The sequence below is a fragment of the Mus caroli genome, unplaced genomic scaffold (assembly GCF_978045245.1).
Source record: "Mus caroli unplaced genomic scaffold, Mus_caroli_1 scaffold_1, whole genome shotgun sequence".
In the NCBI taxonomy this organism is placed as follows: domain Eukaryota; kingdom Metazoa; phylum Chordata; class Mammalia; order Rodentia; family Muridae; genus Mus; species Mus caroli.
Genome location: NW_028227256.1, coordinates 10,079,846 through 10,097,617, shown reverse-complemented (window position 1 = coordinate 10,097,617; position 17,772 = coordinate 10,079,846). Strand labels below are relative to the sequence as shown.

The 17,772-nt window shown below is 46.6% G+C and overlaps 1 protein-coding gene across 1 annotated transcript; it reads left to right on the top strand.

Moving 5' to 3' along the window:
- Nucleotides 1-7,704: 7,704 nt before the first annotated feature.
- Prdm14 (PR/SET domain 14) lies at nt 7,705-16,985 on the top strand. The gene is made up of 7 exons (XM_021175714.2): nt 7,705-8,353; nt 8,847-8,900; nt 8,999-9,156; nt 10,776-11,046; nt 13,198-13,400; nt 15,734-15,835; nt 16,758-16,985. Exons 1-7 carry the CDS (start codon nt 7,705-7,707, stop codon nt 16,983-16,985), a joined length of 1,665 nt encoding a protein of 554 aa, XP_021031373.1.
- Nucleotides 16,986-17,772: the final 787 nt, after the last annotated feature.

Below are 17,772 nucleotides of genomic sequence, written 5' to 3'. Positions count from 1 at the left end.
GGGAGGACAGGCTTTCTTTCCCCTTATGACTCTTGGAGTGTCCTCCATCACTGAGGGAAGTCAGAATAGGAGCTCACACAGGACAGGATCCTGGAAGCAGAAACGGATGCAGAGGGCACAGAGAAGTGCTGCTTGCTGGCTTGCCCTGCTTGGCTTGCCCAGCAGACTTTCTTACAGTGCCGAGACCGCCAGCCCAGAAGAGACCCCAACCCACATGAGGATGGGTCTTCCAACATCAATCACTAATTAAGAAAATGCACTAGACTGTTGGAGGCATTTTCTCAGTTGAGATTTCCTCTTCCAAAACAGCCCCAGCCTTTGTCAAGGGGGCAAACACTAGCCAACAAAGCACTATTTGTGTGCACAGGGCCCCTTGTTCAATTCCCAACACTATAAACGAAATTAGAAATTCACTAAATGATGGTGCATGCCTTTAATCCCAGCATTTGGGAGGCAGAGGCAGGCGAATTTCTGAGTTCAACGCCAGCCTGGTCTACAGAGTGAGTTCCAGGACAGCCAGGGCTACACAGAGAAACCCTATCTCAAAAAAGAAAGAAAGAAAGAAAGAAAAAAAGAAAGAAAGAAAGAAAGAAAGAAAGAAAAGAAAAGAAAGGAAAGGAAAGGAAAAGAAAGGAAAGAAAAGAAGGAAAGAGAAGAAAGGAAAGAAAAGAAGGAAAGAGAAGAAAGGAAAGAAAAGAAGGAAAGAGAAGAAAGGAAAGAGAGAGAGAAAGAAGGAAGGAAGGAAGGAAGGAGAGAGAGAGAGAGAGAGAGAGAGAGAAAGAAATTCACTAAAAATAAATTCTATCTATCCTGAATGTTTTCACTCAAAATGTGTTCCAAGAAACCTTGAAATTCTTTCAAAGGCTCATTTTCTAGGATAGTATTTGGCTTGATCAAGCCTCTCTTGCACTGAGAGAAACAGGCTACAGGCTGAAAAGCTGCTGAGCCTACCTGGGTTCTCCAGCACAGCCTTCCACCTTCCCTAAAGCCATTTTTTTGGAGACCAGACAGGCCCTCGGCAACAGAGCTTTCAGGGAAGGCAAACATAAGCAGACATCTGACAGATCTCAAACACTTCCCTGTCCTGGGGGTGCTCCCTGTCCTGGGGGTAACTCCTGTTAAAAACTATTAACACTTGTTCACAAATTAGCTAACCAAGTCTTTGGTGTTAGCTGCTTGAAGCCTCCCTGCCCGATAGCTTATTGTAATGACCCCACCTACCCCTCTCCAGTAACAAAGGGTTTATTTACCTTGCCTGAGGCTACATCACTTACAACTGTGGCTTTAGAGCCTTCTTTGGGCCCAATTGCAGTATGTTAATAAACCATACCTTCTTTGTAGTGGAGCTAGGGTAGATCCTGTAACCCTCTGTCCACCCGTCCATCCATGTAACTCCTTCACCAGTGCCATATTCCTTTTGTAAAACAGAAAAAAATCTAAACTGGAATATATCTAATGCCATTCCTGCTATATGCATGCTTAATTAAAAAAAAAAAAAACTTTTTTTTTTCAAGGAAAAAAGAAAAGTATTATACCCAGATTCTTGGGCCATCTAAACATTGAAATGCTTTGGAAATAGGCTATCTTAGAGTGCATCCCAGTCAAGGTCAAAGACTTAAATCTAGTATGGTGGTGTAGTAGCAGACTATCCAGGACCAAAGGCTGAGGTGCTTATTTACCATACCAAAGAGAACCTGGCTGTCAGGTTCTCCCTGCATCCCTCAGTCTCCGCTTATTACAGTGCCCTCCTGGCTGGTGTACCCAGCCTTCTACCAGGAACTCAGACAGCCCAGAGGCCAGGCCTGCTCTTCCCTGTAGGATCCAACCATCTTGGTTACCTTCCCTCTTTTGTACTTTCCGGCCTCCAAGCTGCTGCATTCCCCCCTCTCTCCTCTTCCTTCCCCTTCCTTCTCCCTACACAGCGCAGCCACTCTGGACTCTCCCAGATGTGCCTGCCTCTCTCTGGCTGTGCTCTTCCACATATCTATAACAAACTTTCTCCTCCTCAACACCTAGGAGCAATCAGGTCCTTCCTTTTCATTTCCTTTTTTCATTCACCTTGTGCCCAAACCCCAAACTAATCATATTCCTTTCCTTTCAAATTTATTTATTTATTTATATTTTTCATTCAGTCTAGATGCTAAGGGAAGTGTCCTGTCCAACCATGTACCTGAAGCAGGACTCCCCTGCAGAAGCTCTGGACACCAACATAACCCCAAACCCAGTGAACTTGAGAAAGTCCGAAGCAGCCATTCTAGAAGGTTTAAACTGACTATGATTATCAAAGAAAACATGTGGAGGCGGATCTGGTTGCAAACTGTTTGAAGATGCTCTTGGGGATGCCTCAGTTTCTTTTTCTTTTTTTTTTTTTTAAGATTTACTTATTTATTTTATGTATATGGGTACACCATTGCTCTCTTCAGACACACCAGAAGAGGGCATCAGACCCCACTGCAGATGGTTGTGAGCCACCATGTGGTTGCTGGGAATTGAACTCAGGTCTTCTGGAAGAGCAATCAGTGCTCCTAATCACTGAGCCATCTCTCCAGCCCGATGCTACAGTTTCTTGCATGTACAAGGACCTTTCTTACGGAGAAGCCTTGGAGACCTAGCAGGTATCATTCTTAACATCACAAGGCTGCCACTCCAAGACTTAACATCACAAGACTTGCCACTGCCAAGTCTATGGCTGAGAATGTCTTACCTGCTGTCCCATCACTCCTGGGAAAGCATGCCTTTAAGAGCCAAGAGCAAGGCTCATTCTTACTGGAGATCAAAACTCTGGGCTTCATACAAAATACTATGCAGAGGCTCAGCTCTGTCAGTGAGCACAGCCCCCTGCTGTGGGGTAGAATATAGCTTGATTACAGTTTGCTTTCTTACATAGAAATTTGTCCCTATCAAAGAACTAAGGCCGCACTCGGGAGGCAGAGGCAGGCGGATTTCTGAGTTTGAGGCCAGCCTGGTCTACAGAGTGAGTTCCAGGACAGCCAGAGCTACACAGAGAAACCCTGTCTCGAAAAAAACAAAAACAAACAAACAAAAAAAAAGAGCTAAGGCCTTGGCTGTTCCCCAAAGCATACCTACTGTCTTAGTATGGTACCTCACTCCTTCATTCCCAGCCAGCACTTAGGAGTCAGAGGCAGGCAGATCTCTGAGTTAAAGGCCAACCTGGTCTACAAAGTGAGATTCAGGGCAGCCAGGGTTACACAGAGAAACCTTGTCTTGGAAAAAAAAGAAGAAAGAAGGAAGGAAGGAAGGGAGGGAGGGAGGGAGGAAAGAAGCAAGGGAGAGGGAGGGAAGAAGAGAGGGAGGGAAGAAGGAAGAAAGGGAAGAAGGAAGGAAGGGAAGAAGGAAGGAAGGAGAGACAAAGAGAAAGATACTTGCTGTATGGTTTCATTGATATGAAGGAGAATGAGGGAGGGTGCTGATGACTCTTTTTTTTTTTTTTGGTTTTTCGAGACAGGGTTTCTCTGTGTAGCCCTGGCTGTCCTGGCACTCACTTTGTAGACCAGGCTGGCCTCGAACTCAGAAATCCACCTGCCTCTGCCTCCCGAGTGCTGGGATTAAAGGCATGTGCTACCATGCCCGGCTTTGCTGATGACTCTTAAAAGGATTTGTGCGGCTGAGTGTGTGGTACACACCTTTAATCACATTTGGAAGGAAGATCTTAATGAATTTAAGGCATGCCTGGTCTGTGTAGCAAGCTTGAGGGTAGCCGAGACTATACAGAGAGATACTCTCTCAAAACAAGCAAACAAAACAAAGGTCTGTATGGATATCTGACCAAGAACCTATATAGACGGGATTTTGCTAATTGAACATAGTATTAAACTGGCTGCTAATGACGTTTGTTATGCCTATAGAGTAAAGCTTCCTCTTTAGGGGTCGAACCCCTTTCACAGAGGTTGTCTAAGGCAATTGGGTGGTTGGGGAAGGAGGGGGGATCTTGGCGAGCTGAGAGATGAGATGGCATAAATATGATCTGAACACATTGTACAAGGTTCCCAAAGAACTAATAAAGTTGTAAACTCATCAAAACAATGAGAGTTTGGTATAGAAACTGGATAAGCCAGGGGTTTTCTACCTAGGAGCTGCTTCAAGGCTGGGTGGGAAGCACACACTGGTATCTTTGTAACTGTTTCCAGAAGTTGCTTCAAACATTGTTTAAAAAAAAAAAGGACAACAATTTAAATACCAGGCAGTTGGGACAAAGTCGACCCTAACTTCCTGATCAGACGTGGGAGCAACTACCTCTTGGCTCAGGTCGCCTGGTAAGAAAAACTGCAGCAAAGTGTAGGTAGAAGTTAACAGGCTGGCTTCTTGGTTAAGAGTGCTAGCTGCTCTTCCAGAAGACCAGGGCTAATTCCCAGAGCATACATAAAGGGCTCACAACCATCTGTAACTCCAACACCACCCCACCCCGACGCCCAACCCCCACCCGTAGGCAGTCAACGCTCTCCCCAGGGGTCAGATAACCAACTGGTGCACAGACAAAACAGCCACACACATAAAATAATTCTCAAAGTCTTGAAAAATGAAAGTATAATTCTGTTTTATCATAAATGCTAGATATGCACACCTCTAATCATAGCAACTGGAAGACTGAGGCAGGAGGATTGAATTGGCCATTAAGTCTGGGTTACACCGTGAGAGCAGCTGTAAAGAATAGGGAGAAGGGAGGGGAAGAAGGGAGACTGGTATGCAAACTATTGAATAACTAAACAAATGAGGGCTCTATGTCTCTTTTAGCTGGTCTGTCCCTCCCTACTGTGCCGGTATATTTGCCTCAATGGTTATCTTATGGAAAAGGCAGAACCCTGGATCTCTAGCCATTCCCACTTCGTTTCGGAAAATAAAGCGCTGCCTCACCCTTCGGATCTGTCCTGCAACTGTGAAATGATTATGGATGTTAACCCTGTAGACCAGCGCAACCGCATTTGATGCTACTTCTTCGGTGCTCAGGCCCAGGGAGGGCAGAATGCATTGCTCTCCGAAGCCCGCGCATATTCGCTCGCGCAAATTCCTGCTCTTCTCACGCGCCTCCTCACCAGGGACACAGGCAGAATCAGTTCACTGGGACTCTAAAGGGACCAAGGGGGCGGGAGACCTCCATTCTCTGCTAGCGTTTGGAACTCCGGGCGGCTTCCCATTTAACCTCGTTTTATGATTAGTAATCAAATCACTATCAGTCCCAAGGCGAGAGTGAGTCTCTCCCCTCACTCATCACATTCCCCCCCCCTCCGCCAGCCCCCCCCGCCCCGTCCCCCGCCTCGAGCCAGGCCCAAAGAGGAACTGGAATGATGTGGAACCTGACCAAGGTCACCAGCTTCGCCGCGGTTTTCTCCACCCTAGGTGCTTAGACCTGCGGACGTGAATGGGATTAAACGCTCCTTTCTCTCTATTCATCGCTTGCAAGGAGAATAAAAATGCAGTCGATGAGCACAGGTACAAGTCTAGACCTAGGTTCTCAGAGCCTCGGGTCAAGGTCGCAAGCCAGGGTCAGCCGAGAAGGTGTCCTGTGAGGAGATTAGCTCTCCGCTACCAAGAAATAAAAGCAGCAGAAAGGGCAAAAGGACCCCGGGGCCTCAGAAGCGTCAGCTCAGTTCTCCCTACCCTGGACTCCTCGCAGGGTGTCACTTCCCAGCCTCTAGGATAACGCCTAACTTCTCAGCCTACCTGGTTCTCTGACAAATTTGACCAAGACTAAGAACAAGCTTGGCCTCCTAGACGCCAGTGTGTGTGTGTGTGTGTGTGTGTGTGTGTGTGTGTGTGTGTGTGTGTGTTGGAGACCTTGCTTAGACAACAATTGTTCCGCTCTAAACTCTCCAATGCTAGTCCAGGGTCTGTGAGAGTGGGGGCTGTGTATAGGTGTCCTTGTTGGTCGCTCTCAGCTTCCTACACCCATCCTTTTAGGGTGTAGTGTGTGAGAGGACACAGAAGAATTTATTGGGTCCCCAGGGAAACGCTTGTTTAGTTCTCACGCTTCTCACTTCTGGGTTTGTGTGCGTGTGTGGTATGTGCATGTGTGCGTTTACACACAGAAGGTGGACACTGGGTAACATTTGCTACGCTCTGGTCTTGGGCAACATCTGCCACACTATGATTTCCTGACGTCACTAGACTGAAGCAACAACAATAACAACGCCTGCCCGTGCAAGATGGGCAATCGCACTTCACAGGATTCCAGGGAACGGTCTAGAGAACTGTTAGGTTAAGTGGGTGATCTCTGGGGACCTAGGGAGGAATCCAAGCGCTCGCCAATGACTGTGGTGGGCGGGGAGAAGACGATCAGGGGACCTCCACAGGCCTGATCTCTTCTACTGCCTCCCTCTCCAAGTACCCTGAGGCCGGATCTGCACACTCCCTCTTAAAGCCCGCACAGCCCTCGGGGGTTTCGGAAGTCTAGGGTCCTGAGACCCAGCGGGTGCCGCCCTAGCCTTGGCCTGAGGTAGGTCTTTGGCCTGCTGGAGGGACCTACCCCGAAGGCTACAGGCTTCCAGCACGGCTGGGAACAGTGCTCTGTAACCGCTTTCAAAATTCGTTTTGCAGTTGTTTGGTTGTTTTTGTTTTTTCTTTGTTTTACTTAGTTAGTTGTTTTTGTTTTTGTTTTAAACTTCGTAATTGGATTTTGGCTTTCCACCTCCGGAGTCGCTTGTCCTGGGAGTTAGAGCCTGCGCTGTTCGGGGCTCAGGGGGAGATAGACGGGAGATAGGCCTGCGTGGTGGCTGACCTCTCCTCCTGACCCTATGTTCTTTAACTTCTGAGTCACGACCCGGGTTGTTTTCCTTATTGGACACATTGATCCCTGATCTTAAAATCCTCGGACCCTACGGGTCTTCACTCCTCAGCCTTGCTGTGTGGCTACTGAGAAATAAGCATTTCGGGGGCCAGGGCCGCCGCGGCCGAGGGAAGATCGGCGACCACCGAGACATCTCTCTGCTGCCTAGCTTGGGACTTGTCATCCCGGAGTCTCCAGAGGCGACCTAGGTTGAGATGGCTAGGGTTGCCAAGAGACTGGAGATGCGGCGGGAAGGGGCACTGGACGTGGGTCTCTAGAGGAGGACGAATACCGCTCCCCTCGGTGCTGTCGGAACCGCCGGACTTGCTGGCGTTTCGCTAAACTTCTTGGGGTGCCGAGTCGACTCAGAACCCCTTCTGCACTGTCCCACCGAGAGCGCACACTTCTCCTATCTGGGCTGCATATTCAAGAGCGCCTGAACCACTGCCTGCTCCGAAGCCAGGGCAGGGTCTTGCCCTAGTAGCTTGGCAAACAAAAAACAAACAAAAAAACGCTCTTAGAGACCTATTCGGGGGGTGCGTTTTGTTGGGCTGATAATTAAGAGAGGCGGAATTGAAACCCCTTTTGTGGGAGCCGGGTTGAGGGCTTAGGGGCGGGGTCACCGGCATTCCTTAGTCAAGGTGGTTTAGGGAGCAAAAGAGAAGGCGAACTGAGCCAGCACCTTCCAGTCGGGTTGACACCAAGGCAGATTTTCGTTAGAGGTTTGAGACGTTTGGCTTTTTAGTTTGGTTTGGTGTGGGAGTTTGTGCCTTTTGTGTTATTTTTCCGAGTTAGGATTGGCGGGATCGAATTGGGAACTTTGTTCATTGACTTTGATGGGGTGGAGGGAAGTAGTTAAGACCACCTAGGACCCCTCACTCAGCCACCTCGGTTTCCCACAGATCCGCAAAACTCAGCTTGCGATGGCCTTACCGCCTTCTGGTGAGACCCAGTCCCTGCCCCAGAGTAACCCTCACCACCTGACTACCTACTACGCGCATGCCCCAGGCTACAGTCACTTTAGGAACCTCGCCACCACCGAGGAGGAGTTTCAACCTTGGAAACTGACAGCTGCAGTGCTTGAGTCCCAGGCGATGGCCCCTCTTAATGCTTTTCGAATGACTGCTCCCTTGTTGAACCCGGGTCTGGCTGTTCAGAGCGAGCCGCTCTACAATCTGCCCTGGTACAAGTTGTCACCATGGAACCGAATTCCTCAATTCACTCCCGAAGTACCACGATTTCTAGACAGCACTGAGCATAGGAGCAGCGGTTCCAGCACCCAAAATTTGGTCCTCGGCGGCGGCGGCCAAATCAGTGGTCAGAGGTGGGAAGCTGAAAATTTACTTCTGCCATCCCCGGTAATTGCTTCCCTACTACCTGATGGAATTAAGACGTCCCAGTCAATATCTGTCCCCCAAACCTTGAACCAAGAGGGGAAGCTGCCGTTTCGCGGCTTCAATTTCACAGAGGAGGAACTGAGCTTCGTTCTCTATGGAGCCATCGCTAGTCCGGAGCACCCAACCGACCTACAGCATGCAATTTCAGGCATCCTGGTTCCCACAGAGAGTTCTGGTAAGGAAATCTACTTTTTGGGTCTGGGTTGGTTGGAATAGGTGCGGACCACGCAGTATTAAAACGTGGATGTATGTTGGAGCGAGTGTCCCTCTAAACCGTCTTCTCTGCTGGCTTCCCATGGTCCTCCTTGCCTAACCATGTAATTCCCGAGATTGCTTTTAGTGAGCTCTGAGGACTAAGAGCCAAGTGGTTTCCCTAGGTGGCTTTAGGAATGTACAAACTATCTACATGATGGTCTCCAGAAATTCACACCTGGAAGCTCTTTACCTCAGAAAGCATTGTCTCTGACTCTCAAGTTTGCAAAATGGAGTTCATTACCCACCAAGCCTCCCCCAAAGGGTTTTTTGAGTCTCAAATGAGCAACAGTGTACAAAAAGCCTGTGTCAATGATACAGCAGCAGTAAAGGATAGAGGATAAATGTCAAGTCTAAAGCACTCTCTAGGGACTAAGGGAACCCCCTCGGGAAGGCAACTCACTGTCTTTTTCTAGGGTCTAATCATCTTCATAAAACCCTGGACAAAGACTCCCTTCAACTTCCGGAAGGTAGGCTGCACTCCTTGCCTGGATTTATTTCCCACAACTAATGTTGACTCACTGCCCAGGCTCATTCTCCTTTCCTCTCCTGCCTCGGGTTCACCTAGGTCTCTGCCTCATGCAGACCTCATTTGGTGATGTGCCACACTTTGGCGTGTTCTGCAGCGACTTCATTGCCAAAGGAGTGAGATTTGGACCCTTTCGAGGTAGAGTGGTCAATGCCAGCGAAGTGAAGGCACACAGGGACAACTCTCGGATGTGGGAAGTAAGTGTGTTTCTGGGGGGTATGCTGAAATTGGGGAGGATGCCCTGAGGTTGGGGGAGGCGGTACCCTTGAAGGCCTTTATTGAGAAAGACATTGGTGTTTGCTCTAGCAGGACCTCACTGTGCATGAAATCCACTTTGTAGTGGGTGAAGTAACTTTAATCTGTACAGAACAGACATGGAAAGTACATTTAAAGAATTACCACTGTGTGTTTTATTTACAGGCAAACCAAGTGTTTTAAATATGGTAGAGTGTTAAAAGCATGCTACAGGAAAGAAAGATAAGTTTTAGACTTTCATATTACTTTCTTGTAAAATTAGCCAAGGATTAACAAAACAAATAAAGCAAGTTAGTGCCTGTCTAAGGGAGGCTGCTGAGACAGCAGCTTCTCATTTGCAGGACCCACTTGTCAGAATAACCAGATAACTTAAAATCTAAATGCCCTGACCCTGAACTTCTAGGAATATACTTTAGGATGATAACCTGTAATTTCGGCAATGTGGAAGAGCTGAATTAAACAGTAATTTATACTAAACTGGACTTAAACTAAGCTGCTGCACTAGCTGCTCCCTCCCAAGCCTCCACACTGGGCAGAAGAGAGAGAATCCCTCATCCCTCGGCAGCTCATCCCAAAGAGCTGGGCTCAAATAAGACCTATTTATTTCCCTTACCCTTGCTTATAAAATTAACATACACTACAGTAGAAACTCAGGGATCGAGAATGTGATAAGGGCGTAAATTCATTTTTAAAGTATGTTGTTAGCCGGGCGTGGTGACGCACGCATTTAATCCCAGCACTCGGGAGGCAGAGCAGGCGGATTTCTGAGTTCGAGGCCAGCCTGGTCTACAAAGTGAGTTCCAGGACAGCCAGGGCTATACAGAGAAACCCTGTCTCAAAAAAACAAAAATTAGAGAAAGAAAGAAAGAAAGAAAGAAAGAAAGAAAGAAAGAAAGAAAGAAAGAAAGAAAGAAAGAAAGAAAGAAAGAAAGAAAGAAAGAATGTTGTTACATAGTCTATAGAGGAACTGGAGAAAATGCTTGCCTGGTATGCCCAAAGTGCTGGACTCAGTCCCCAGCACCACATAACACTGCATGGTGGCACACACACATCAGCATGGTGACACACACACATCAGCATGGTGACACACAGCATGGTGGCACACATCAGCATGGTGGCACACATCAGCCTGGTGGTACACATCAGCCTGGTGGCACACATAACCAATGCAGAGGGAACAGCAGGTGGATTACAAGTTCAAGGCCATCCTCAACTATATTTTAAATTCAAGTCCTACCTGAGACCCTCTGCAGAAAGAAGTTTATATGCTACTTCTTATATGGGAATCTGATTTATATAGAAATGTGTTCTATAGTAGGAATTTGGGTATAGATGTTAAATTTCATTTTATAGATCAGACGAAAGGAAAACAAAAGCAAATACAAAGAGCTCATGCCTTTGGCGGGGGGTGGGGGTAGGGGGGGCTGTGCTTGATGGACCCTGAACTCAGGAAGCTGAGGCAGAGGCACAAGTGTGGGGCCAGCCTCTGATACATAGAAAGATTCTGACCAAAACAAGATAAACACACACACAAAACAACTGCATGTCTCATCTTATTTAGATTTTTGAAGACGGTCACCTGAGCCATTTTATCGACGGCAAAGGTTCTGGGAACTGGATGTCCTATGTCAACTGTGCTCGGTTCCCCAAGGAGCAGAACCTGCTGGCTGTGCAGCACCAAGGGCAGATATTTTATGAGAGTTGTAGAGACATCCAGCAGAACCAGGAACTGCTTGTGTGGTACGGAAACGGCTATGAGAAGTTCCTGGGCGTTCCCATGAACCTCCGTGCCACTGAGCAAGGAGGCCAGCAGCTGTCTGAGTCCTCTGAAGGTGAGTCTACCCAGTGAGAATCTACTAGAATGCTTACTGGGTTCCCTAACGCCTCCAACTGAGATGCCAGAGACTCTGGAGAGGTGGACTGGCGCCATCTTTTTTTTCTACAGCGTCTTTTTCTAAGGTTATCCATCTTTCCCCCTTCCCATTCTTGGGAATAAAAGACAAAGAACGCATGCCAGCATATTGTGGGCTAGTGAGTTTGATCCACTCCTGCTCAGGTCAGCTCTCTCCAATGATGGGCTGCAGCAACTCAGTGAGGTGGAAAATCAATTTAGTGATTGAAACCAGCATAAAAGGAAAAAAAATTAGAATAGGAAATATTGATGAGAATCACTTAAGAAACTGTTGTTACGTTTTTGTTTTATATAGATACATTATGCATATCAGGGCGTCCAGTTAAAACTATTTTCTCAGGCTGAGGTCCCTTGTTTCCTATACGAGGACTCTACCATTGAGCTACATACACTTCCAGCCTCTAAACTGGATATATTTGTACACACCTTAAATCCCAGCCTTCAGGGAGGCCTAGGCGGGCAGAGCTCTGAGTCTGAGGCCAGCCTGGACCACAGAGTGTCAAGTTACAGCACACCCATCAGTTACAGGGACAGACAGACAAAACTCTCACCACTTCCAGCCCCCAGGATAAGATGGTCCAGCATTTTTCAAATTTGCCACAATGTTTTTGGAGACGATTAATAATAAAAGAAAAAAGTAGTGGTTTTGTGTGTGTAATCTTGATATTTGCAAGGTTGAAGAAGAATTTTAAATTCAAATCTAGTGCGGGTTATTCAGGGAGATCCTGCATCAAACAAAAATCCACAGCATTTTGGTAGGGTTGGTGGGTGCCTTCCCTCACAAGGTCTAGGGCTGGAAAGGCAGACTCTTGACTTAGTGTCATAAGTGGACTGTTTGAACAGACCAGGCATATCTGGGGATGAAGCAGGAATGACTCACAGACAACAGCTGCGTCACTAAAACCCCAGCCTAGACTATATCTCACAAAGCAGGGAAACCTGGAGCACACTGCACTCTCAACAGGCTGGAGAGTGTCCTTTCCATGTGCCTCAGTTGGTCTAAACCTCTTCCAGGCGGATCACCTGGTTCCTGCCTTTTCCAGGTCTGCTCTTTGCAGCCTCCTGCCCTCTGAGAAGGGCTCTCAGCTTTGATTGCTTGCTCTCACAAGAAGGGACCTAGTGAATCCAGTTAGTTTCAGGGATTCCTGAAAGAATTTTGAGTCTTGGTTTATTTTTTGCTTTTTGAGACAGGTTTCTCTTTGAAGCCCTGGCTGTCCTGGAACTTGCTCTGTAGACCAGGGTGACCTTGAACCTAGAGATCTGTCTGCCCCTGTCTCCCAAGTGTTAGAATTATACTGTTTTGTATTGTGACATTTATATGAGATCATGGTGATAAGCAAAAAAGGAAAGGCTACAGTTTAATAGTGATGTGTTTGCCAAGTAGACGGGGGTCTGTGGTGTGGCACCATCACCCAGCCTTCTGCAAATTCCTACTTAGGCTCCCTCCTGGTTCCTCTCCCTTGAGGGCAGACAGTAAGGTCTCTGGTTCTAGTATCCAGGAACATCTTGAGTGGAGCTTTTAGGGACATTCTCTTACCTGTCCCTAATATAGTCACACATCTTGTTGACTTGGGGTCCGAGCTGTCTTTTTGAGCCATGGGTTTGTTATACCTTGTCTGACCTGTAAACCTGACCCTCCTGCCTCTGTCTTTTCAGTTGTGGAATAACTCTTGGCACAGACACCTGGATCTGACACCTCTTTGTCTCTAGTTTCTCTCTTCCTTCTTTGTCCGTTGGGAAAAAAAGCAGACTTACCTTTCTGTGCTTGCTTTCTGATACTCAGTGACCTATCACTCCTGAGTCAGAGTCAGTAAGTGTTAGAATCAATGCCTGTGAATTATTGAAGGCACCATGCATTCAGTATATGTAGTCCAGGCTGACCTCAAATCCCCTTTGGAGCCAAAGATGGCCTTGCACTCCTGATTTTTCTGCCCAGGTTCACAGGTGTGTTCCACCACACCCAGTTATTGTGTGTGTCTGTCTATAGCTGTTTTGAATCCTCTTTGAGGTGGGGAAGAGGAGGGACAGAGGTTAACACACCTTCCGACACTTCCACCCCTGTGTTTGACAGAGTCTGCAGAAGGTTATAGATGTGAACGCTGTGGAAAGGTGTTTACCTACAAATACTACAGAGATAAGCACCTGAAGTACACTCCCTGTGTGGATAAGGGGGACAGGAAGTTTCCCTGTTCTCTCTGCCAAAGATCCTTTGAAAAGCGTGACCGGCTCCGGATCCATATTCTTCACGTCCATGAGAGGCACCGGCCCTATCTGGTGAGCAGTTGGTGGTTTGATGTCCTTCCTAGTCTGTTTTTACACTCCCTTGTCGTGAACACACAGAGAGGGGTCCATGCGACTGACTGGAACATTCAATGCTGCCATGCTGGGGTAGTGTGGAAGAGGCAAATGTGTGAGCATGAGCGAATGTGCCCAGGAAGAAGCAGGGAACAGACGTAGGAATGGGCGAGGACAGTTCAGCCTTGGGGTGAACACGGCCGTGAGCTGTACTGGAAGCTGGGAAGAGATTAGGTAACTGTACTTTGCTCCACACCCAGTCAGGCTCTAGATAGTCACTGGTGCAGAGGAAACACTGACATGGTCCAAAGAATGGAAGGCTACATCACAGACTGTGCTCTTTATGAGGATGAGAGACGACAGTGATGACAGGAAGCTGTTCTCTGCCAGCCCAGACACCCACTGCTCTGCCAGGCTTGGTCAAAAGGGCAAAACCAAGATTGTCCTTAAAAGACAAGATGGAGTTCTGTCTTTTGTTACAGTATTTATAGTTCTATGTACATGTGTGGGTTTGTGCATGTGTGAGTAGAGCGCCCCTGAAAGGACAGAAGTGGCCACCAGAGCCCCTGGATTTGGGGTAGCAGATGGTTGTGAGCCACCATGGTTGTGCTGGAAACTGAACCTGAGTTTTCTGCAAGAGCAGTTCATGCACTTAGCCACCAGGTCGGCTCACCAGCCCCTTGTCATACATAGGATCTTATATACATCTTACACTAGTGTCACACTAGTGTATAATATGCAGCGTCATATGCCAATGCTAACATTCATAGTTTTCCACATTTTAATATCTCTAAATTGAACTGTGTTCCACAACTGGGCCATAGTTTTTTTGTTTTTTTTTTCTTTTTTTGTGTGTGTTAATGTTTTTAAAATCAGGGTTCTTTGTTTTTTGATTTCTTTGGTAAAGGATACATTTATTTTTATTTTATGTGTTTTGCACTCATGAATGCACACCTTGTACATTCAGTTGCTTACAGAGACCAGAAGAAGGCATCAGGTCCCTTGGAACTAGAGTTGCAACTGACAGTCAGTTGTGAGTTACCATCTGGATGCGGGGAACCAAACGTAGGTCCTCAGCTAGAACAGCAATTGCTCTTCAGTCAGCTCTCCAGGCCCTAAATTCTGGGTTGCTTGTTTGTTTGTTGTTGTTGTTACTTAATTTATGTGGTGGTGGCGGTGTGTATGTGTGTATTGTTGTTGTTGTTGGACATGTCTGTGTGTACCTGTTTGGAGTCTTTCTTCTTTATCACTTTCTGCCATAGTTTTTTTTTTTTTTTTTTTTTTTTTTTTTTTTTTTTTTTTTTAGAAAGGGTCTTTCACTAAAGCTGGAGTTAGGTTGGGAGTCTACAAACCCCAGCAATCCTCTTGTCTCTCCTTCCCAGAGCCCCGGGGTCCAAAGCGTGGTTGGCCATGCTTGCTTTTTAATTAAATGGCTGCTGGGGGGGTTGAATACAAGTCATGCTTTTGCATCCACTGAGCCACCTACCCAGCCATAGGAAAGTGCTTGGGTCCCTTTCTCTCTAGTTTACAAGGACATTTATTTTGTCCCTCATAGTAACAAAAGCTCTGCTTAACCCTGGGTTTAAAATCTCCCCTGAACACAAGCAGCACCTGTCCACCGAAGCTGCTCCAAGAGTGCCTCACCCTGAATTTCCTGTGTTTTTTCTGTAACAGTCATGTCCAGAGAGTTCATAAGGTTTTTTTGTTTGTTTTTAAAGTTGATATTTCACAAGAAGAAGACTCAAGAGAAACAAACATACAGAATGTTGGATATCTGGCTTAGTTACAGTTTGGGTGCTAGTGGTTGAACAATTTGAACATCTGCTGAACAAGTGCTCGACCACTGAGCGACAGCCATGGACTCACACCAAAAGATGCAGGGTACAGACTTAACGATTCCATCCTGCCAGTGTGGGAGCTCTGTAGTCCCTTTGCTTAGGAAGGTCTGAGGCAGCTTCTAGGTTGCTTGTACTCTGTAATCTCAGGCAATCCTTGGCCAGCGACTTGTTGATCCACAGATGTGCACAGAATAAAGAAAATGATTCTCGGACTGTCAGTATGGCTCTTGTGTTATAATGCTTGCCCTGAAAGGTTGACAACCTGAGTTTCTTTCTGCGAACAAACTCAGGAGTCAACAGACTCTGAAGTGTTTTTCTGATGATTATCACACATTTGCCTTTCTCTAAACAGACAAGTAAACAAATTAGGGATTTTTCAAAAACTTCTCTCACCCCCAGGAAAATATATGTTGAGACAGAGTTTGGGGTGGGGTGGAGAAGAAATTTCAACTCTACGTTTTGTTATCTCCTTAGTGTTCAACCTGTGGGAAAAGCTTTTCTCAGTCTTCCAGCCTGAACAAGCACATGAGAGTCCACTCTGGAGACAGGCCATACCAGTGCGTGTACTGTACAAAGGTAGGTGAGACCTCCTTTGGGGCCAGCCTGACTTCATGCTTGGGTGACTAATTCATCTTGGGTAACCAGTCCATTACCAATCAGCCAATCCCTTTTTCTATGAATTCTGGATCAGCCAGAACTACAGACTAAAACCATGTTTCAAAATGAAAAAGAAACTTTTTAAAAAGAGAATTTAAGAGCATAGCTGCTCTCAGGCCCCGGCCTTAGATGCTAACCTGACTATGTGACCTTGAGCAAATTCATTAGTTTTTTTGTAGATTTCTCTTTGGTAAAATGTGGGGAATTGTAGTTGTTGGACTCTATCAGTTGGTCTTTATAAAACTTCTCATTGTGTCTGCTGATTGTAACCATTGAAGTATTGGGTACTCCTGCTGCTGATAATCTTTCTAAAAGGACATTTGTGAGGGTGGCATCTGATTCATGCACTGTAGAACATCCATCAACAGAGGCAGAGAGGAATTAAGGCTTTTTTGAAAAAGACAATGGTTTGGTCATGTTTAAGAATATTCTAAGGTGTCCCTCATTTTACTTTGGTGATGTCCAGTGCTGTCCGGTTTGTAGCTATTTCCATATGTGGCTGTTTGAGAGCACAGAAAAGACCCAGGCACAGTGAAGCCTGGCTGCCATGTCACCTTGTTGCTTTTGTTTTTTGAGACAGGATTTTTTTTTTTTCATGTAACTCTGACTGACTGTCTTGGAACTCACTCTGTAAACCAGGCTTAGCCTTGAACTCACAGAAGTCCACTTGCCTCTGCCTCCCAAGTGTTGGGCTTAAAAGTGTGTACCACAGATACCTCTCAAAGTTAGAGTTTCTCAATCAAAACAATAAAAGCTGATGTGTCCATTACAATGAAAAGTAACCCCTTTGCTGAGTTGCAGCCCATGGATGTTGGCTTTTTCTGCTTTCTGCCCTCTGCAGAAGTTCACTGCCTCCAGCATCCTCCGAACACACATTAGACAGCACTCGGGAGAGAAGCCCTTCAAGTGCAAGCATTGTGGCAAAGCTTTCGCATCTCATGCTGCCCACGACAGCCACGTCCGCCGCTCACACAAGGACAATGGCCGTAGCTCCTGCAATATTTGTGGGAAAGGCTTCCTGGATCAAGAGGCTTTCTATGCCCACATGAGGCTTCATAAAACATGCTAGGCCTTTGAAAGCAAAGCCAGTTACCAACCAAGAACTCTGACTCTAATTCCTGGTTTGTCTGTGTCGCGTGGACATGGTTGAAGTGTTCAGTGAGAATTTGGAGAATGGAGTAGTTGATCTGAAGCTCCAAAACTTATGGAATCCATTCAGACCAGGAGTGGGAATAAAGTCCTGGAGCTTGTGATTAAAGAAGAAAAGATTCCTCCGCTCCTGTCTGCCTTGAACACCCCGTTATACAGTCTGTAGCCAGTGACTATGTGCATGAGTGTGTGCCGCGTGCATGTTTCTGTGCTGCATGCATGTGGAGGCCCAAGGAAGACATCAGATCCTCTGGGGCTGTATTTACAGATAGTTGTAAGCCACTGTGTGGGTACCGGGAATTGAACCCAGGTCTTCTGCTAGTGCTGCTAGGACTTAACTGCTAAACCATCTCACCAGCTCCTGCTTTCTATTTGGTTTTGGTGGTGGTGTTTTGGTCTCTCTCTCTTTCTCTCCCACCCCCAAGCTGGCTTTAAACTTGTCATATAGCTGAAAATGACCTTGAATTACAGGATTAAGTTACCACACCCAAGCAATTTGCACTACCTAGAGATTTGGTATGTTATAACTAAGTCTTCTGCCGTGTATTAATGTTCCATCTTAATTTGAGCTCATTTCTCTCCTCACTGAGCAATGAAAATGCCAGGTAATCCACCTAGCACCAGAAAGAATCATTTCCAGCGCAGGAAGACTGGCAATTCTTGTTGATGCCTAACTTTTACCAACAGAGAAGGAAAATTATATCTGA

Coding starts and splice junctions, on each gene's coding strand:
- Prdm14 (XM_021175714.2), top strand. CDS start 7,705: ATGGCCTTACCGCCTTCTGGTGAGACCCAGTCCCTGCCCCAGAGTAAC. Junction 11,047..13,197: donor GCTGTCTGAGTCCTCTGAAG/GTGAGTCTACCC, acceptor TGTGTTTGACAG/AGTCTGCAGAAGGTTATAGA. Junction 15,836..16,757: donor AGTGCGTGTACTGTACAAAG/GTAGGTGAGACC, acceptor TGCCCTCTGCAG/AAGTTCACTGCCTCCAGCAT.